This window comes from Mus pahari, chromosome 10 (assembly GCF_900095145.1).
Source record: "Mus pahari chromosome 10, PAHARI_EIJ_v1.1, whole genome shotgun sequence".
NCBI classification, from domain to species: domain Eukaryota; kingdom Metazoa; phylum Chordata; class Mammalia; order Rodentia; family Muridae; genus Mus; species Mus pahari.
Window position 1 is genome coordinate 43,479,876 of NC_034599.1, and position 22,547 is coordinate 43,502,422.

General features: G+C 42.8%; 2 protein-coding genes across 3 annotated transcripts in view; one reads left to right on the top strand and one right to left on the bottom strand.

Annotated features, from left to right (window-relative positions):
• The window catches only part of LOC110328297 (NXPE family member 4-like), a 232,089-nt gene that overhangs the window by 171,772 nt on the left and 37,770 nt on the right, over nucleotides 1-22,547 (top strand).
• Nucleotides 1-22,547, bottom strand: part of LOC110328337 (NXPE family member 2) — a 36,097-nt gene that overhangs the window by 11,940 nt on the left and 1,610 nt on the right. For both annotated transcript variants that reach the window (XM_021207786.2, XM_029543427.1), the window contains exon 2: nucleotides 9,274-9,382. In XM_021207786.2, coding sequence (XP_021063445.2) covers nucleotides 9,274-9,382 — 109 coding nt within the window. The remainder of the gene's footprint in view (nucleotides 1-9,273; nucleotides 9,383-22,547) is intronic.

Consider the following 22,547-nt stretch of genomic DNA (forward strand, 5'->3'; position numbering starts at 1 on the left):
CACACACACACACACACACACACTCACACACTCACAGAGGATTCAGGAATCAGAGTGACTTGGTGATTTTAGCTGGTGCATTATAAATTTTTTCATCACGGCTTAGTTGAATAACAAAAAGGGAAGAATGGCTTTGAAGTGATAGATCTCCATTATCTTTTAATGGGGTATAGCTTCAAAGAGGTCGGCTCATTTAGTAATTAACAAATTGAAGGCAAGTCTGATTGACTGTGGGAGGTAAAGACTTGGAGCTAACCAGGCGCTGTGTGTGAGGTTTGTACCACTTCATGGATGGTGCTGTCACTTACTGGAGTAAAGTAGGAGGAATAATATTAGAGGACAAAGGATACATTTAGATGTGAGTGTTTACCTTTAGGGTCTTTTAAAGTCATCTACGTGGAAGTCTTCCTTAGACACATGATTGAATATACAAATCTGTTGTTGAGAAATGTTCTGATTTAAAAATAATAGATTTATTAAGCATTAGACAGTTGAGTCTGTGGGAATCTGAGACATTGCCATGAATGAACTGTGGAGTGAGAAGAAAGCATCATTAATAATGAGGTAAGAAAGTAAACACTAAGTCAAATAACGCATGCATAGTGGCAGAGAGACTGCCAACAGGGATGGGAGAGAACTCTCAAGACGCTTGACTTGTGGGAGTGTGGGATGGGCAAAAGAATAGGACCACAGTTAAAAGAGAAGAAGGTTTGAACAAATATCTTGCCTCCTTTAGTATTGGAGACAAGTCCCAGGCATCCTCCTGTCCTCTCCAGTTCTGGGATTAAAAATGAATGCTACCACATGCCCTGCTTTGCCTTTTTTTTTTTTTTTTTTAATGACTATTGAGGAACCAAACTCAGGTCTTTGTGTCTACATGGCAAACACTTTACCAACTGAATCATCTCCCCAGCCCTCTGGCCTTTTGAGGAAGCCTTGAGCTAAGCCTACCAATACATGCTCCTTTCTGGACTCGATCTGTGAATGAGCATACTCAGAAATGTGTCCAGCCTTACCTGCCATTTTCCTATAAGAACGCGTTTATGGCTCCCATATAAAATCCCCAGGCTTACTTTATTTAGAGAGAACATGGCTTTGCAGATAGCTTGGTACTGTTCCTTATCTGCTGCAAATAGTTCTTCATTTACTTCCTTTTTTTTTATGGTTTTGGAGTCTCCAGTGTGCAAATCCGCTGCCTTTGACTACAAAATTGGTAGCCCAGCTAGGATCATTTGCCTGAAGGCTCCTGGGCTTCTGATACTCAGTTCCTGTTAGGAGAGGCCAGTGAACAATGGCACTTTATCCTAGGCAATCTTTCCTCCTTGCACTAAGTAGATCCTGAGCCTATAAGGAAGGGAAAGCCCTGTCAGGAAGACTAATTCAACATCCTGGCAACTGCTACCCTTCCGGAAAATTCTTTAACCACTCTAACACTTTTGTTCAGAAGTTTCCTTGAATCAGAAAGTAGTGTTGGAGCCATTAATGTACTCATGGAGAAGGACTGGGTGGATTGAAGTATGGGTGAGGGCTATTAGCGGATTTAGCAGATTGCATCGGACAACATTTAGGGATCTGGGGGAACTGGGAGAAAACTGTCCTGGTGGGTCTGCTCAGAGAAGGGTCTGCTCAGAGAAGCCACTAGAAGCCTCAGAGCAGACCTGGGAAATCAAAAGGAATCTGTCTTGGCTGCTGATGGTTTCAGTCTGGGGAGACCGAACACGTTTCCACCTTGAAGACTGAAACCAAAGCCAGGGAGATGATGGTGGTTTTGTTCTGTTCGATTTTCAAGTCTAAAGGCACGAGAGGCATAATAAATGCTACAGTTCACATATTCTGATGTCCTTTGACAATGGATCAACGTCAAACTTCACACCCAAGTAAAGAAGTGTAAAACTTACATTCTAACAAACTCATTTCAACCTTAATTCAGGAGGACTCCCTCTTGAGAAGCCGATGGCCCACACTTGGCCATCCCTCGCTTTCTAGTAATTCCTGAAACTCCATTCTGCTTTATAATGACTCACACCAAAACTCTTTTCTGCTGCAAAGTCAAGAATCCTGGCTTTTTCTGAATAGAAGTTGCTTAAAAAGAATTCAGCCTGTAAGAGGCAACAGAATAAAGCTCCCACTCCTGCTCCCTCCCTTCCCCCTGCCCCTGCCCCCCACCTCCCACTACCCCCCTACCCCACTCCTGTTCCTGCTCCCAGCATCTTTACAAGTGAGCCACACAAGCACTGACCCTAATGCATGCTTATGAGGTTCTTTGACTCCTTCTTAGCCACTCTGCCCTGGCCTGCTCGGCTCTGCTCTGCTGGGTGAGCATCTTATCTTGCCTACTTTGCTTTGGTTTTCTGAAGCTAGGACTCCTGTGAGCTCTCCCCCTGAGATCTTGTAGGAAGCAAAGGAAGTGTGTATTGTGGGTGAAGTGTGTATTTTGACAAAGTCTGGTCTGTAGAGGGCTCTCAAACTTATTGGCCTGTGCTTATTAGTCAAGCCATTACCTACATAGGCCAAGCTCAAGGGGGATGGCAAAAATTTCCTGGGGAGTCCAAGTATCAGTGTCCATGAATGATGAGTGTGCACGAAGATTAGCAACGATAGCTTCCTCCTCCTGCATGTTTGAAGCTTGAGAACTGGCCTACAGAGACCTCCTACCAAGCCTAGCCTACCCCACTCCATGCTGTACCTAATAAACATGCTAAGGTTCCAGGTTGCAGTGGTAGGAATAGCTGTAGAAACAGTGGTAATGAAAGCAGAGAAACCCACCCGATCCCAGATTCATTGTTTGGTGTCTACATCTCTGTCCTTTCTTCATTTCCCATTGCCCCAGCCAGGACCCTGGGATGTGGCAAGACCCATTCCTGATATCATAAGCAACTCTGTTGCATGCATGATAGCTTCCCAAGACTTTGTCAAGGTGACCAGCTCTGGAGTGATACCTAGGGAAATGGACCTCATCTGGCAGCTCATTGCAGAATTCAAAAACACACTAGGAATGGCTGCTTTGTGTATAGCATTCTTCACCCTCTCTCTTGACCTTGAGAGCTTCCTCTGGGTGCTCCTTGCTGGTCCTGTCCTGTCTTCTTCCTGGAGACCAGGTTTTTTATCTACTTTTGGTTGCACTGTGGCCCCAAGTGAAGGGTCAATGCTCTTTTGTCTGGGCAGTTTCTAAGTGCTTGTTTTAGATGGACTCAAATCCTTAACAAATAGGTCATCAAAATCGGTTCTCAAAAGGAAAAAGAAACAAAAAAACAAAAAACCAGAAAAACAAAAAAACCGAGCTTTCTCCAAACCAGTATAGTATGTTTTCCTAGCTCTTAGCTATTTAAGATACAATGTTCATGCCTTTTTCTCCAGCTTCCTGTGTTTTTATCAGAATACAAAGTTCTTTTATTAAAAAGTTTTCTCAGTTCTGGAAAGGAAAAAAAACCAGCAACAATGGAAAGAAAGACCAAAAGGAACTGTAGAACTTAAAAAGATATATAAAAAAGTTATGGAAAGAAAGACCAAAAGGAACCATAGAACTTAAAAAGATATATTAAAAAGTTATGGAAAGAAAGACCAAAAGGAACCATAGAACTTAAAAAGATATATAAAAAACTTATGGACATAAAACACAGTTTTGTTTAAAAAATGCATTTAGATGAAAAAAGTGTTTGAGTGGTAGACTAGTAGTGTCCTTAAGTAAAGACTTACTTCAAAAGGAAACAGAAGAAATTAAGAACAAAAACAGAAATTCCAAGTGTACTTCAGAAGGTTAAAAAAAAAAAAAAAAGAAAGAAAGAAAAGAAAAGAAAAAAGAAAGCTAAAATGTAAAGTATAATTATGTGTATGTGATTGAGTTGCTGTCGATAAATGTTATTTAAAACTTGCCAAGCTGGGTTTTACCCATACTTCTTATTACATTTCATCAGTCAGTCTACCCAGAATTGAGAAAAAGATAAAAAAGCATACAGTAAGATGTGCCACCCCACAACTCCTCCACTCCCTCCTCACCACCCCTGACACAGAGAGAGGGGGGAGGGGAGAGAGAGAGAGAGAGAGAGAGAGAGAGAGAGAGAGAGAGAGAGAGAGAGAGAGAGAGAAGGGAGAGAGGGAGAGGGAGAGGGAGAGGGAGAGGGAGAGGGAGAGGGAGAAGAAGAGAGAGAATATCAACTTTTGTCTTTTGGTGTCAACATGGAGATTAAAATAATAACAGTCCAAAGGCCTGTGGCAAACGATTATAGGCAAGAGAAGAGTCCTAGTTGACAGACTTAGCCCTGGGAAAGAGCTAAGGCCAGTAAGAACTTGTCTGTACCAAGAAAGCCCACCCACGGAAGCAGGAAAGGATTCTAAAGGGACTGATGTTGGCCACAGCTTTGGGGAAACCAGAGATCTAGAAAGTTACTGTCCTCAGCCACTGTGGAGGGTAGGAGCACTTTGACCCCTTGGTAGGGTGGGGGTGGGGTGCCTTGACTCCTCTGTAGGTGCAATGAGGGAAACCAGTGTGAGGGAGGATGTCCCACCTTCCAACCGCCAGCTCCCACCAAAGTCCAAAGTTCCCCAAGCTCTCCTAAAAAGGCTCACTCAAGCAACCAGAGACCACCACAGAGGGTCCTCCTGCAACTCTTGATATGGCAGATGAAAATGCTAATTTTCTTCTCACTAATAGAGCTTACAAAATGAATCTTTAGGATGATAAATATAGTTGTCTATACTTCAAAGCCAAAGGGAGTTATTATTGTCAGCCACTGGACTTTAGAATTGCTTTGCATGGGATGGAAGTCCCAGATGGACTCTAAAGCTAAGGTGCTGATGTTGAGACGGCATCAGCTACAGGAGCGATCTGTGGCTTCCGAAACAGTTCCAATAACACTTCCCCCAAATTCATTGTAAGCTCATCTTGCACAGAAACAGATGACCCAGCAAGGATGTAGACTGACCAAAAATGCCTGGTAAACTCATGTCAACACGAGTTGTTTGGACCTGATGATTCATGGCACCCCAAAACACAGGCATTTGCTGTTCTAGTCACTTGCATTTTAGGGAATTAAAATGAGCACAAAGTCCATAATCTAAAAACTCACAAGGACTTGTCTGTTCTGTCACTCTAATAAGCCAGGAGGAAGAACCAAGCCACTGCCTTTCCTTAACCTAGGACACCATGGGACAGGTTTGTCCTGAGGAACAGAGAGAGACAATTAGAATTTATACTAACAATCACCACAGAATAAATAATGTCTGATGTTTGCTGATACTGTCTCAGGATGGATGGGGAAACTTGACAAGGCCATATTCTTTTTTTTTTTTTTTTGGTTTTTCGAGACAGGGTTTCTCTGTATAGCTCTGGCTGTCCTGGAACTCACTTGGTAGACCAGGCTGGCCTCGAACTCAGAAATCCGCCTGCCTCTGCCTCCCGAGTGCTGGGATTAAAGGCCTGCGCCACCAGGCCCGGCTGACAAGGCCACATTCTTATCTTCCTGGATTTGGGTTTGTTTTAGTTTTAGTTTGCTTGTTTTTATCTTCACATTTTGTTTTGTTTTGTTTGAGGGGGGTATGTTTTGTTTTAACACAAGGAATCTCATTCTTAAATTGAAAGACCAATGGTCACTTGGTATTCTGACAGTCTCATGAGGTAGATCTGAGTCATAATGAAAGTAGAAATGCTATGTATATAAACCTGACCCTAAACATGACTACTGTACACTACACAGTGCGTCATACGGGAAGGCGGAGATGTGCTAATAACAGTGTTATCCACTGACTCTCCTGTTTCTCTGGATTCCCTCACTCCCCATCCCCTGCAGCTCTGTTCCAAAGCCTCCTTCTGGCCTGACTCTCCTGTTTCTCTGGATCCCCTCTCCCACTCCCCATCCCCTGCAGCTCTATTCTGCTTGGGGCAAACAGAAAAGAGAAGCTTGACTGTTTCCTGGCTGAGGGGGGAAGACTGACAGACAAACAGGTAAAAGTTCACTTTGCTAAAAGGTGTTCCTGGGCAATTACTACTCCTTTCCCATAGTTCAACTCATTATGAAAAAAGAAACCCGATCCAAGCAGCTCAGGTTTAAAGAGGACCACACAGCTAACCTAATTGAGCATATTGCTGGTGATGCTGATGGGGCCAACATTACCACCCTTCAAAGAGCAGCATTGGACAGAAGCTTGCTGCCTGGGGCCCTGGACCTCATGCCACCAACCAAGGCTGCATGAAAGATCCTAACATTCTGAGGTAAAGATTGAGCTCACAGGAAATCACACAATCAAGAGCAGGTTACATCTTCTCAACACAGTCTCCAACAGAGGTAAGTCCCCACTCTGTGAGCTAAGAAGTTGGATCTGTGTTAAAAATCTGAAGGGAGGAGGGTCTCTTCTGCCTCAGATTAACACAATCTGATAGTACCCTATTTGATCTTACTAATTACTTAAGCCCAGAGTCGAGATGGAACAGAAACGAGAGGATTCAAGTGAGCCCACAAATGTCTCTGCTTCTGCGGACTGGGGTCATGGCTCACCTAGAAGCCTTTAAGAAGTCATGTGGGTACAGCAGAGACTTCCTCTGCCCACATGGTTGCTCTGCTCCCCCCCTCTTTTTCTGTGTGTGTGTGTGTGTGTGTGTGTGTGTGTGTGAAGTCTGTATAAGTGTTTGTGTGTGTGCGAGTGTGAGTGTGTGCATCATGTGTATGAGTATGTATGCACACATGCACACACATCCGCATGTGACATACGTGTACAGAGATAATAGATTAATCTTGCCTGTCAGTTCTCCCTACGCCTAGTTTTGAGACAGGGTCTCTTTTATTGTTCACCACTCAATACACTAGGCTAGCTGGGTCACGTTCTCCTGTCTCTGCCTCCCATCTCCCTGTAGGAGTGCTGGGATTACAGACATGCACTGCTACAATGCCAGTTTCATGTGGGTCCTGAAGATTGGAACTTAGAGTCTCATGCTTACAGAGCAAGCTCTTTGCCCACTGAGCCGTCATCTCCCCAGCTCCTGTTAATATAGTTTTGATCTCCTACCTGCTTATGCTCTTTCATGTCTTACTAGAAACACAAAACATATTCAGTGCAGTTATGCTCTAACTAATAAGATTAACATGGTACCGTAAAGAAGATAAAACAACAAACAGCTCTTTTTTGTCTTGCTCATTTCATTGGCAGTCTATCTCTTATCCCACATAGGATGGCTATTCTTGGTTGTCAATTCGACTACGTCTGGAATTAACTGAAACCCAATGGCTAGGTATACCAGTGAGGGATTTTTTTTTCCCTTAATTAAATCATTTGGAGTGGGGAGAGCCATTTCTAATCTGGATCTCTGAGTGGGTAGATTCATTTTTAATCTGGATCTTTTGATCTGAGCCATACCTTCTGGTGGCAGCTTACATAAAAGAAGTGGAAGAAGGTTGTTTGCCCTCCCTCTGGACTCTTGCTTTTGCTCTGGATGGCAAATCTGTTCTTGCACTGGCATTAGAGCCTATTTCTTTGTGATTCCAGCATATACAGAAGGCCAGCTGAAACATCCAGCCTCATAGACTAAATAACTACTGGATTCTCGAACCTTCCACTGGTAGATAGCCATTGTTGGACTGTCTGGAAGCCTGTAAACCATTATAGTAAATCCTCTTGATAGATAGATGATAGAATGATAGAATGATAAATAGATAAATAGGTAGGTAGGTAGGTAGATAGATAGATAGATAGATAGATAGATAGATAGATAGATAGATGATAAATTGATTCTATATGTTCTGTTTCTCTAGAGAACCCTAATACATCAGGGTACTGTTTTTTTCTTTTGTTTTGAGATAGGTTTGTCTAATCTAGTATCAAATTAACTATGTAACCAAGGCTGGTTGCAGATTTATTAATTAGCTGAGACTTAGTCTCGAGTGTATGATCTTCCTGCTTCAGCCTCCAGAATGCTGGAATTATGAGTGCTTTCCACATCACTGAGTTACTACAAGACAACACTAGGGGCAAACTCCTCTGCTTACAGAGGAGAGAGCTCCCATCTGCTCTGAAGGCCTGCAGGCACCTTCAGCATTGTTCCCTTAAAGAAGCTTCTGAGAAATCAGCCAGGGTCATCAAGTCTGACTCTTTCTTAAAGGCAGTGTGGAGTAGACATAGCCTATTACAATGTTAAACTGCACAAGCCCAGGGGTGATCATGTCCACCCTCTTTCCTTTTGGGGCACCTGACCTAGGACCTACATTGAGCATGCTCAAAAACATTCATCTTAAACTGGGGAAATCCAAGACTGCCTGCATCTGCACAGGCTTTTCTGTCTAAATAAGGATAGGCTCTTCAAATAAGATCCTCACGTGCCCGTGGTTCTGAGAGAACAGTGCCTTGCAAGCAATGCCAGCATCTCCTTACTTGCAACAGGTATTTCTTTCTCTACCCTTTTATGGCTGGGGTATACTTTTTGTCTCTGTAATTGCCAAGATGTGAGCCTGTGGTGTTTGGTTACAAATCCTGCCTTAAATTGGTTGACTTTTCTCCCTCTTGGTGGCTTCTCTCAGATCATTGTTTCTTCTTACCTGGGTCAGATCACACACACACACACACACACACACACACACACACACACACCCCAAAAACAAAACAAACAAACAAAACCAACTTTCTTTACGTTTTCTTTACTTTGTTACCAAGAAGTTATTTGTCAAGCATCTGTTATGGGTCTGACTTAGGCTTAAGGCACCAAGCATGTTAGCAGAGATAAGCCAGCAATCAACGGTTGTAATGAGTTGTTAAATCCTACAGGACAGTAGTAGCAAGCAAAAGGTATTGTGGAAAAGAAGTCAAGTCGAGAAAGAGAAATGCAGAAGTGGAGAGGAAGCTGCGCTGGCACTGTCAGAAGATAACATCTGAGCAATCAGATGGCTGGGGAAAGTAGAGATGGGGAGTCCAGCCAAATAAGACTGCAGAGGGGGAAAATCCAAGCAGCACTAAATGAACTATAAAAAGAATAACAAAACCTCCGTGATGGAGGAAGGAGACTGAAACAGATATGGTTGGTTGATAACCTCTGAGGCTGTAGGAGGAGATAATGATGAGGCAGGTGGCAATGCCAAGCAGTAAGGAGAGGTACAAATCCACCTGCCACTAAAAAAAACAAGACCAATAGAGACCCTTCTTACAGTGCCTTGCTAGGGGGAGCGGTGTCCAATAGAGACCCTTCTTACAGAGCCTTGCTAAGAGGCTAGCGCTGGTAACATTTACTTTTTGCATTTATAAAGAGTAGCATTCAAGTGAAGCCGCTCTGACCCTCCCCGGGACAATTCTTACCTCTGTGTGGTCTTTTGAAGCCATGAAGATGACCCAGAAAACAAAGATAATTAACACTATCAGGAACAGTTTCCGAGCTGAGGCATTTGGAAGCGAAGGGAGCAGTATCCTAGGGGTGTGGAGAGAAGAAATCATTTCAGGTTAGGTCTGGCTCTGCTGAGAGCCTCCCTCGCTCCTCTGTTGTTTCAGAGTGGGATCTCTTGGGATTTTGCCAAGTCACTATTGAAAATCAGATAGAGAGCTTTTCCTTGAGGCAAGGGAACAAAAGAGGTTAGGAGAGTGCAGGTTTCTGACTCAGGAGAGATTTCCGGGCTGTGCCAGAACAGATCTGGAAGCTTTTCAGGACTTTGTGTGGACATACGGTTAGATCAAATTGGCAATTATTTTCACAGAGAATCTCCTACCCTGAAATTCTCCCATGGTCCTGCTCATCTGATGAGCTTCTCCCTGGTGCAGTAATCAACCTCTCATTTATTTTTTTTTTTTCCATTTAAAAAGCAGCTTCCCCCCCCCCCCCCCCGGTTATATCTTTTTATGTTACAATAGCTGATCAACCATTTCTCCCAAAGAACAGCAGTTTCAGAAAAACTCAGTGTTGAATGGCCAAAGTTTGCATCTGACTTTTTTTGTTTTTTAACTCACAATCTCGAAAAAAAGCAAAGAACTAAATTCCAACAGTGTTCCTCAAAAGCTTTTTTTTTTTTTTCTGGAGTCACAGTGGCTGGAGGACCTCCACTCAACACGTCTCCACATACATACACATATTATTCATACAGAGTTGGCATACGTCATCACTTATCCTTACTATACAATAATATAATCCTTACTAAGCAATAATTTTTCCTGGCTATTCTACAGGGTCCCGTACCATTCTTTCCAACTTTAAGGCATTTTCAAGCCCGTCTCCTGTAACTTTGCAATCCCCTGTAGCAAAGCCCCAGCTAGTCTGAAGTCCTCCAGCTGTCTCCCCCCCCCCCCCCGTAGCTAAGCCAGTCGTGAAGATCAGAAAGTACATACCTTTGACTAGGCATCCCCCTCATGGTCTTGTGCTCTCCTATAGCACTTAGAGCTATCTAGAGTGGCTCCTCGGTGCATGGGCTCTTTACATTTCTTTCAGCTCAGTGTTGGAGTTTCTATATAAAGCTTCAAAGATCAAAAGCTGACCTTCGATTTGTAGGCACAGTGCCATTGCACAGATCGCCAACCTCAGTAGCCTGTTCCTGTTCACCAAGAACACTGGGAGGAAGCTCTGGCGTTGGCTTTTAGAGAGGTCGTGATGGCAGGGTATGGGGCGGGGGGCAGCTTTTCGTCACTTCCAGCCAGACTTTCCATGCTTATGACTGATAGTGTTTCCCCACCACCCCCTACCCACCACTGCTTCTGATAGTGCTCCACCTCACCCACACCACTGTTGCTTATGATACTGCTCCACCCCACCCCACCGCTGCTCATGATAGTGCTCCCCTACCCTACGACTCCACCCTCTCCTCGGGTTTTTTCCAACCGTCCACTCAGTCTGTAGTCCCTACCTCCAAGACAGCAAAAGTATCTGAACCCCTGGGAAGAAGACAAAATAAGCCTGGGACCACAGGACTGCCTTGGAGTTATGAACCTCCTTCCTGGCAGGATTTCAAGAACTTTCTTTGTAAACTTCTTCTTTCTAAACTTTTATGGATGCCTCAAACATTCCAAAAATTTCAATAAAATCTGAGGCCACAAGTAAGAGTCTCCACAGATTCCAATCTCACTGTAACCTGTGTGATATGAAGACTGTGGCAGGCAGAGGTGACACGACCCCAGGGATGCTAAGCAGCCACAGGGAATTTACCTGTCAGGGGCCATTGTACCACCACAGAATATGGGACCAAATGTGGATACACTCTTTGTTCTTCAAGAGGACAATCCACATCTAAATCTCTTTGTATAAAGATATAGATCTAAAGTAAATACCTAATAAAAATTGGAAAAAAAGATATAGACCTACAGTTATGTACATGCATGCATGTATCGAATATATGCATATAGATATAAATGCATATAGCATGTGTTCATTTACAACTATGCCAGTTCTTCTAGGCATGTGACCGTGTGACCGTATATGCATCAGTGGCTATGGTCACAGCACACTGAAAACATGCATAGAGGTTTAGATGATAATTTGGGGAAATGAAGAAAAGCTGTCAATCCTGTCAACCCTCCCCACCCATGTCCTCATCCACTGTCATGTGCTTTATGATGTATGATAACTGCAGCCATATAACACATTATTCTGCCACTCTAGTCAACAGCTTCCAATCATAAGACTATATCATCTGGTGAGGTCGTGCCTGTCTTACTGTGTATAAGTACATACTATGATGTTCACACAGTGACAGTCACCCAGATTCATGATTCTCAGAACATAAATCATTTTCAAGTGAAGTATAGCTGTATGGTAGCAGCCACAGGGCTCTTTTTGCCAGCCTCATTACAGTACAGTTGACAAAGATTATATATATTTATTTACATTGTAAAAAATGATGCCATGATATATATATATATATATATATATATATATATATATATATATGTAAAATTAAGACAGTCTCATAGTTCATTTTATTAATAGGATAAGAACATTTCTCAATGACATCTTATTGATGTGATAAGACCTATTCTCAAGGGCTCAGGGTGAATGAACTCTGTAGTACAGCTCCCAGCGGTGGTATCATAAGACTAAATCATCTGGTGATACCATTCCTATCTTACTGTGTATAAGTACATACTATGATGCTCACACAGGCACCTATGTGATTTTCATAGTTTAGCTTTCTTGACTGCAGTGAGCATGAGAAGACAAACATCTCCTGGGTACAGCACCTGTAATGCCTTTGCATACATACCAAGCAGCTCAATCGCTGGGGCATAAGGTAGTTGCTTCTCATTTTCTGACAAACTGCCATACTGCATTCCTACTAGCACATGAATAGAAGTCTCCTTCCTTCCTGTCCTTCTTATAAAAGCCTTTGTGACACAGGGACAATCTTTAGCCATATCTCTTCATCCGTTGTTTGGCATTATTTCTTTCCTAATCTTTGGCAGAATTTATCGACGAAGCCATTTAATCCTAGGCTTGTCTTGGCTGAGATTTCTTTTTATTTGTTTTCTATGGGTATGTTTTGCATGTATGTCTGGGCTCCACATGTATACAGAACCCACAGAGGTCAGAAGAAGGGATCCGGTCCCTGGAACCAGAGTTACAAATGGATGTTACTGTGTGGGTCCTGGGGATCAAACAAGTCTCTGGAGAAGCAAGTCCTATTGACCCCTGAGCCATCTCCCCAGCCTGACTCGGAGGCTTTTCATTCCCATGTAAGCTCCTCACCTAGTGCGGCTCTATTCAGACTTTCTGATTCATGATTTGGTCTGGGTTTGTGTGTTTCTAGAACTTTGTGCATTTCTTAGACAATATCAAACATGCTGACATACAACTATTCACAATAATCTCTCCTAGGGTGTTTCATTTTAATCTGCTGAAATGTCCTTTTCTTTTATGATTAATTAGTTCAATTACGATGGTTGAATATACCTCCTTTCTCTGCATCTCATTATCACCCTCTGTAATTGGTCTGTTGGGAATTGGTGGCCAAGCTTAAGCTGTTAGAACTACCCAGACTTGGACCCTGAGGTCTTCAGTGGCATTAGTATATTAGCTCTCACAAGCAGGAGCAGGACACAGACTGAGGAGAGAAATCCATCCCTACCCCTCAGCCTGAAGTCTCACTATAATGCTCTTAGGGCACAGATCCTAATGAAAAAAACAGATAAAGTCCACACAGTCACTGCTCCAGAATCACAAGAGCAGATGGTTGCTTGGTGTGAGGGGGTAACAGCTTAATAACAGGCATGCTATCGACCTGGTGAGATTTACTCAGACTTTATTTACTTATTTAATATATGTGAAGTTCTGTGGGTTGAACTTAGAGCCTTGCATGTGCTGGGAAATAATTTTATCACTGAGAGAGACCCTGCCCCCACGTTGTCATTTCTTTGAGGATGAGGGTGGCATATGTAGGTAATGTTTGTGCATATGTATGTGCATGTTTGAATGTATATGTTCATATGAGTCTCTCTCTCTCTCTCTCTCTCTCTCTCTCTCTCTCTCTCTCTCTCTCTCTCTCTCTGTATATATACGCACATGTATGTGTGCACTTGCATGTGGAGGCCTGAGGTTGACATTAGGTTTGTTTCTCAATTGTTTTCCACTTTACTTATGGAGACAGACTCTCTCAGTATAAATAGGAGCTTACCAATTTGTCTAGTCTAGCTACCCAGCCTGTCCCCTGAGTGTCAGAATTATAGGTAGTGGCCATCCCCACCAGCTCTACATGGGTTCTGGGGATCAAAGTTCAGTCCTTAAGCTTTGTGGCAAGTGTCTTACCCTTCAGACTCTCTCCCCAGCCCTCGTGGGTCATTTCTAAGAATAATTTCCCCGAACCAGGCAGTGGTGGCGCACGCCTTTAATCTCAGCACTCGGGAGGCAGAGGCAGGTGGATCTTGATGAGTTCCAGGCCAGCCTGGACTACAGAGCAAGTTCCAGGACAGCCAGAGCTGATACACAGAGAAACCCTGTCTCAAAAACTACAAACCACAAACCACAACCAAAAACCAAACCAAAACCAAAACAAAACAAACACCAAATAAAGGAAAGAAGAAATTGTCCAGAATCCCCTCCTGCCTGGTTCAATATGTGCTCTTCCGCTGCTTGCACAGAGAACCTTCCTTATTATCATCTCCACAAGCTTTGCATTCATTGATTCAGGTACTGTACCTCTAAAGCAAGATCTATACCTTTTATTTTTTATGCCCTTTGTATATCTAAGCTTGTACAATGTAGTAGTTTAGAACAGTGTCTCATACTTGTGTGGTTGAGAATTAAGGATTGGCTTAGCTGAATGCCTCCCTATGCCTCCCTATCTTTCATGAGGTTCCTTCCAAGATGGCAGCTGCAAGTGGCCCTCCCCTCAGCCCTTGGCTAGTGCAGGGAACCCGTTTTCAAAATGGCACTCTCCTATGGCTGTGTTCTTGGGGCTGGTTTCCGGGCTGTATGTTAATAAGAGGTGCCAGTCCCTCTTGATGGTACAGATGTCTCCACAGGCTGCATCTGCACAGCTGCATGAACGTCTTCACAATGACCAACGGGCTTCTTCCACAGCGAGCAACCAAGGACAAAGCCAGGAGAAACGGCAGTCTTTTTTAGGACTGACCCGCACACATCAGCCCCATCAAACTGCCCTGGTTAGAAGCCCTACTCAAAAGAAGAGAGGTCCAGCTATAGAGAAGTTTAAAGAATTTATGGACAGCTCTTTGTAGCATATTTTAGTTAAGAATGGCTTTTAAATGAACTGCTATTTGGAAGTATACTATATCAGAACCAAGCCTCAAATCATTGTTTTAGGAGAAATGTGTCCAGTTACCAAGTATGACTATATTATAAAGTTTAGTTTTATATGTACTATGTTATTCTTGTTTGTTTTTTAACTTGTAAACTAAGGATATATTAGAAAGGTTCATAAAGACTTCTCTATGTTCCTAAAAAACAAAAACAAAAAACCCACCAGTCCCAGCACTTTCTGTCAGTTATGATCTAGCATCATGAACATAGTCTTTGATATTTAAATACCTCACTGGACCATATGGTCATCAGTGCACATGAAGAATAGAGCAATATGAGGCAGGTAATAAATGCTCAATAAAGTTTTATTGAATAAATAAGAGAATAAAGAGGAAACACAGGGCTCAACTGTTCATTAGCACTCTTCCTAAGTACTGAGTGTATTGAGTGTGACCTATGTAGTGTGTATAGGTGTGTCTTCTGTACGTGTGACTTATGGAGGGGTGGGTAGGGGTGCGTCTTATGTACCTGTACTTCATATACAGGCACATTGTGAACCAAAGGTAGCGTTTGTTTTCACTTTGGCGCTCTTGCCAATTTTGATTTAAATTATAATTTAGTTCCATCAAAGGCTTAAATACAAGAAAATATAAATACCATAAGAATATTTCAAGACAAGTTGATGCTATTCTAAGTGTATATGGATTTCTTGGATGCATAGACCGGCAATGTTTGTCTTTAAGAGTGCTCACTCGAGACATTAACTGTTCACACTGAGACTGAGTTCTCATCACAGAACCAAAGGCCAAAGCAATGGTGTGGTTTAAGGCCCTTGGTTTCTCCTGAACACTGAAACGAGCCTTTGTTTGTTTGTTTTCTTAATGGATTACAATCTCGGCTGATGATTGACAGTCTTTTAGAAACAATTGGGTCATAAGGACTCTTATCATTGGGTTGAACTATGAATTAATGCATTGTTCGGTAGCATTATTGAGAAAAGGAGCCTAATTGGAAGAGAAGTAGATCACAGGGGACTTGCCTGGAATGATATAGCTTGCCACTAGATATACTTACTCCTGCTTATCCTCTCTCTCTCTCCCCTCCCTTCTTCCCTCCCTCCCTCCCTCCCCCATCCCTGTTGAGGTAATTCACTTGTGGTACCCAACTTTGATGTTCTTCTTTCCTCACTGCAATATAAAGCAATGGAGCCCGACAAACATGGACTGAGACCATGGGCCAACATGAGACTTTCTTAGAAGTTGATTTTCATTCTCAGGTTTTCAGTCACAAAGATGCAACATCGATCAACACAGCCATATAAATGTTTTTAAAAGATGTGCAGTCTGGTGGACTGCAGTTGTAAAGTTCTAACTCTATGGGGCACGGGAGCTTTTGCTTTAAACTTCACAGATGATAACATTTTAAAATGAGTCAGCTTAGTCTATAGATCCATGTTTGGGTAATGATTAAATGACCTTGATAAAGAAAAAAAACACTTCAAATATAAGAGCAATTACAGAGACATGAGAACTTTCACTGTTGAAAGAAAACAAAAAAACAAAAAACCACAGCTCAATTTAGCAAGAACCACTGAACCGAAGAGAGTGCTACCATGTCCAGAAAAATGACATCATGTGAAGGGATGAGTCTGCTGCAAAGGAGTATGGTATAAAGGCTTCAGAAAGCAAAATAGGACTGGCAAGGTGGCTCAGAGGATAAAGATGCTTTCTTCCAAAACTTAAGACCTGATTATTTTGTCCCTGGGATCCACACATTGAAAGAGAGAATCTCCTTCCAGTTGTCCTCTGATCTAAATACACTGCTGTGACATGTAAACACACATGTACATGTATATGTGTGTGTGTGTGTGTGTGTGTATGCATACATGTATTTAGGGCAAATTGGAGAAATATGTCAAGATCTAGTGAAGAAGAAGGGTCCCATGGAAAGAATGGAAGAGGTATCTGAAGGGGTGGAAGAGAATTTAGAAGTCTTGAAGAGGTGCTCAACAGCCAAGGATTCGAACTGCTAAGATGCAGTGTAGTGGGTCTATGGAAAAGGCATTAGGATGAGGATGTGAGTTCCTCTCCTGACCCTGCTACCTGCTCAGTCCCCTTGGTTATAAAATAAAAGTCATAGCATGGGCATGCTGGTGCGTCACATAAGCAAATGTCTTAGTACAAGCCAAGGTCAAATTGCATAGCGAGGGTTCAATAAATGGTAGTTTGGACCAGTTCGGGCTCTGTGTTATAAAAAGAGCCAGGAAGGAACCTGTATCCTCCACAGTCTGGCCCTTGGTCTGAGTTCCTGGAATCTGGCCTTTACTTCATCTCTGGACGTTTGCCACTTACACACTGTGTTTAAGTGACTCCAATTAGAAATTCTTCTAATCTACTAGCCTGTAGCCCACCTACGCTGACTCTCAAAATCTGTCCTGGCTGGCTCTTCATGTCCTGTCCTCCCGATACTTGATGTCACCTATGTGGGTTTCTGAGAAGCTGCAGAAATCATTCTGTAAGTCAGTGTCCCTCTTGTGCTTTCAGATCCTCAGATTTTTATGAGACTTTTATTTTTAATAGATTTTTTAAAAACTTTTGTTTGTTTGTTTGTTTATTTTATATATGTGGATGTTTTGCTTGATTTTGTGTCTGTGTGCCCGGTGCCTTTGGAGGTCAAAAAAGAACATTGGAGAGCCTGGGACTGGAATTACAGGCAGTTGTGAGCCACCATGTGGGTGCTATGAATTAATCTAAAATCCTCTGGGGGAGCAGCCAGAGTTTTTAGCCACCGAGCCACCTCTCCAGCCCTGTGATTTGCATTCTTTTTTCTTTTTCTTTTCTTTTTCTTTCTTTTTTTTTTCCCCCCAAGACAGGATTTCTCTGTTTAGTTGTACCTGTCCTGGGACTCATTCTGTAGACCGGGCTGGCTTCGAACTCAGAAATCTGCCTGTCTCTGCCTCCTGAGTGCTGGGATTAAAGGCATACACCACCACTACCCAGCTTGTGCTTTTCTTTCTTAACACCAATACTTCAAGTACTGCCTTAAGTACAGCTTTGACGAGGTATGTCTTCTGGGAGAATAGAAACCACAAACATTTGAACTTTGGGCAGTTTCTGGATTTACATCATTGTTAATTGATTCTGGATAGGCAATTAGTTTCCCATTGTGTGTGTGTGTGGTTTTTAACTTTTAACAGTATGTATTTGGATGTGAGGGCTTAACTTGTGGGAGCCAGTTCTTTCCTTCCATCATGTGGGTCCCAGGGATCAAACTCAGGTAGTCAGGCATGGCAGCAAGCGCCTTGACCACTGAATCATTTCCCTGAGCCTGTTTTGTTTTGTGATCTGGGATCTCAGACAGCCCCGGCTGATCCAAACTTGCTGTGTGGTGGAGGCTGTTCTCTGATCCTTCTGCCTCTACCTCCTCAGTGCTGGGACTAGAACTATGCACAACCATGCTTGGTTCAAACTGTTCATCCTAAAATTGAGTGAGAGAATATTTTAGAGATGTGCGAAATAATATGTAAATTTTATCTCAAATAGGCATTTCCTTTATCTTCCAAGACCATACAAAGTGAGAAATTGTAGCAAAGCTGTTCTGTAGATCTGTGACAAAACCCTTGTTTAAGCTTTGTGTGACAAACAGAAATGTAAGCTGAGAGATGCTGTCATCAGCTGACATGCACACAAGGTATATGGCTGTTATTTTGGGGATGGGGGCTTCCAGAGTCCCTTTCCTTGGTGTTTTCAGAATAGACTCACAGGAAACATGTATGGAAAATAACACAGCCAAGTTTTCTTAAGTCAATTTACCAAAGTGAAATTTATAGGATGTAAAATTGACATTTTATTATAGTTTCATGATGTTTGACAAGAATGTAGCCACTGCCAGAGCAAAGCTATTGAGTAATCCACCCTCTAAAATATCTCTTTGTTTGTGACAACCCCCTGTCCCCACTCCCAGCTCCTGGCAACCCGCCTCGTTGATATTTCTGCTTTCCGTTTTAGTTTATGTTCTTTTTCTTAGCATCTGTGATTGAGATCCTATTTAATTCGTGTATATCTTTTTACTGCTTAGTATTTCTTCGTAAGGGTGTGTCCTGGTTGTTAACTCGGTTGGAGTAATTTGGAATTGTTTGCTGTTTGAGGCAGTTGGGCATATAACTGCTCTAGTGCTCATATACAGGGTTTTAGCTGAAGTGAAATTTGTGTTAAGATTATGACAACTTAAGACAAGTCTATTTTAACACTATTTATACTACAAGATATTCAAAATGTCTCTCAAAGTCTCTGTTTTCCTGTCTGCTCCGTTTGTTTTTGTTTTTGCTTTTTTGGTTTTTTTTTTTTTTTGACAAGAACTCTTCCGCAAGCCGGGCACGGTGGCGCACGCCTTTAATCCCAGCACTTGAGAGGCAGAAGCAGGCGGATTTCTGAGTTTGAGGCCAGCCTAGTCTATAAAGTGAGTTCCAGGACAGCCAGGGCTGTACAGAGAAACCCTGTCTCGAAAAACAAACAAACAAACAAACAAACAAAAAAGAGCTTTACCACAGCACTTCCCCAGCTCTTGGTTCTCTGAGACAGACTCTCCATAAGCACCCCAGGCTGGCTTCACACTCTCAATCCCCCTGCCTCTGCCTCCTGGGAGCCGGGTTTAAAGGTTTATGCCAGCATGCAGACTGGGAGCTGATATTCTAATACGTGTATAATCTCACTGTGACTCCTCTATCATAAGTGGATACTGGACATCTTTTGAAATTAATCTTTTGTACTAAATAGTAGGTTCCATTATGATGTTTTACACATGTATGTACATTAACCTTCAACTTTGCTTTCTTGTCCCCTCCTCCTCACACTGATCTTCTTTCACACCCAACTTGGTGTGAGTGTGCCTGCTCCACACATGAGATGAACATGTGGTGATTTTCCCCTTCTTTCTTCTTTTATTCTCTCCCCTATCCCTGTAGATCTTTTCCTGTCCCTTCATACTCCTCCTACCATCTTGATATTTTCATTATTATCTGTATCATCTTACTATGTATATCTTCTTTGATGAGATCTTTTTAAATATCTTCTCTTTTTTAACTCGGGTTATTTCATTATTGTTGAATGTTTGGTAGTATATACATCTTCAAGTCTTGGAGAAAATATCTGTTCACGGCAGTAATTCAAAAAAGCAAATTGTAACTGGCTTTTTGTTTTTGAAACAGGCCCTCAACTATCCCATCCTGACCCTCAACTTTCTATGTAGTCAAAGATGGCCTTGAACTTCTGTCTCCATCTTCCAAATACTGGGATGCACCAGCACCACTTTATGCAGTGCTGGGGCTTGAACTCAGGACTCTACTCATGCTAGGAAAGCCTTCTACCAACTGAATTACATTCCCAACCCCAAAGCTTTTACCTCTGTTAAAGTCCAAATTGTCAACTTTTTTATACTAATAGTGTCATATCAAGGAAATCTTTGCATAATCCCAAACCACAAAGATTCTCTTCTAGTTTTGCAACTGGATTGCTTTTTTTTGTTTGTTTGTTTTGCCTTTAAGTTTATGATGCATGTTGAGTTGATTCTTCTGCATGGAAACACAGGTCAAATTTAATGTTCTTTTTTTACATATAGATGCCCAAATTTCCAGCATATTTTCTTGGCAAGACAAATTTTCTCCATTAAACTATGCGTCTGCTATTTTCAAGAATCTGTGGCTCATGCACATGCGCACGAGTATCTGCAACCTCTACTCCTCTTACTGAGTCATGCCTGTCTTTCCACCAGCACCATATTCTCCTAGTTATTACAGCCCCATGGGAAGTCTTAAGATCCGGCGCTGTGAGCCGAGACAGCAGGTCCTACCAGAGCCTCAGCCAATCCAGAAGATTCCTATCTCAATCGATTCTAGAACAAAACGCACATAGAATATCATGTCCTAAGTCAAGGAAAGATATGAACAACTCAAGATTATGTCCTCGTTTCTCCTGGGATCAACAATTACACTCAATGACTCCCTGGCTCTAAGAAATAAAACCCAGAGTGAAATGCTTTGGAGGTCCCTCAGCTCAGCTCAAACAGCTACCCAGAGTACAAGGCAAGTGGCCTTTTGCAGATGCTGGGTTTCCAGTGTCCTCACTTTGTCCGGGAGACAAGGTCACTTTGCCTGGCCTAGTGACAGTCTTTTGTCTCAGCACTCTGAGACCAGGGACCTTTACCGAGTCTGCGAGCATTGTTCTTCCATCTCAAAACCAGGCCTTCTGCTTCCTTGGCCTTTCCACATGAATCACAGACTCAGGGTATTTATTCCTGTAACGAAGTACCCTCCCTGCTGGGTTTCAAATTAGATTTTATTGAGTCTGTAGGTTAATCTGGGCAGAACTGTTGTCATACTAACATCCAACCTCCCCACACATGAGCATGCCACAATGATTTATGCCTCCTGTGACATCTTTAGCTAGAGTTTGTGCATTAATGCGTGGCATACAGGGCTTATGTGTTTTATTGATTTTCACCTTACTATTTCATCCCTCTGCTGCTACCTGAATTATTCCGTGCTTTTAATTTCAATTTTAAACTGATGATTGGTAAAGTAAGTAAAACTTCATACTAACTTTGACCCCTATACTCCTGTTGAGATTAAATAGCCCTGGTAGGTTTTGGTTTTACTTTGTCTGTCTGTCTATCTGTCTGTCTGTTTTTTAATGAATTCTTTGGTTTTTTTTTTTCAATGCAAACAATGATGTTGCTGTCTATGAAGCAAAACAGTCGTGTTTCTCTTTTCCACTTAGTTTGCCTTTTATTTCATTTCTTGATGAGTTTCAAAATAAGATATTGGATAGAAGAAGCCAAAGCAACGTTGTTGACTTTGCCCTCGTCTTAGTAGGACGGGTTCGATCTTCTTGACCAAGGGGATGGCATTTACAGCAGGCTCTCCCAACTTACCTAGCGAGTTAATGACACTACATCTCCAGGTTTTTAACATGAACAATACTAAATTCAGTCTTTTTTGTTGTTGTTTCCACTGAGCTCATTATATGGAGCATGGCGATTGCACTAAGTCATGCTCTGAAGCTGACCCGACTTGATGCCAGGACAAGCCACACTCCAGCTGCTTGCTGTGCTGCTGTCACAAAAACGCCTGATGAAAGCCATCTGTAGAAGGGGAAGCTTACTTGGCTTGTAGTTTAGAAGGAACAGTCCACCGTGGTGCGGAGGACATGGCAGCAGGAGCACAGAACAGCTGCGCAACAATGCAAATGCACCTGAGGCATGGTCACATGACTCATTATAGAACTTAATTACCATAATGGGTGGACCTTGGCCTGGGTTTCCCACTAAACACCTTTCTCTCCTTACTATCTCAGAACTGAGCCCACTAAGAACCACTCACTGACCTTCCCTATTGAGGCTCTCACTCTTGAGATACCTAGTGCGCTGCTCCAAAGCAGGCACGATTTCACCCCTAAGCAGAGGTTCGCTTTGCTGGCCTTCTACAGCAATCCATACCCAAACCGCTGGTCTTTCCAGGGTCCCCTCCAAAAGAAACTTGGGGGGGGGGGAACAACCATGCTGTGCTGCCTCATTAGCATAATACCAAAGTGTTTGCTGCCCCCACCCAGGTTATCTTCTCAGCGATTCTCACTCTGCCCTCTACCCTAAACTTGCCCTGTTCATGGGCTTCTCTTCCCCTAGCTTCTTACTCCTACAGAACCCTGCCATTTCTGCTATGCATTCCTCTTGGCCTGCTCTCCTCTCTTAGTCCTCCCTTTTGTCTTCCTTTCTTCCTCCCTCTCCCTCTCCCCCTCCCNTCCCTCTCCCCCTCTTCCTCCCTCTCCCCCTTCCTCCTTCCCCCCTTCCTCCTTTTCCCCCTATTCCTCCCTCCCTCTCCCTCTCCCTCTCCCTCTCCCTCTCCCTC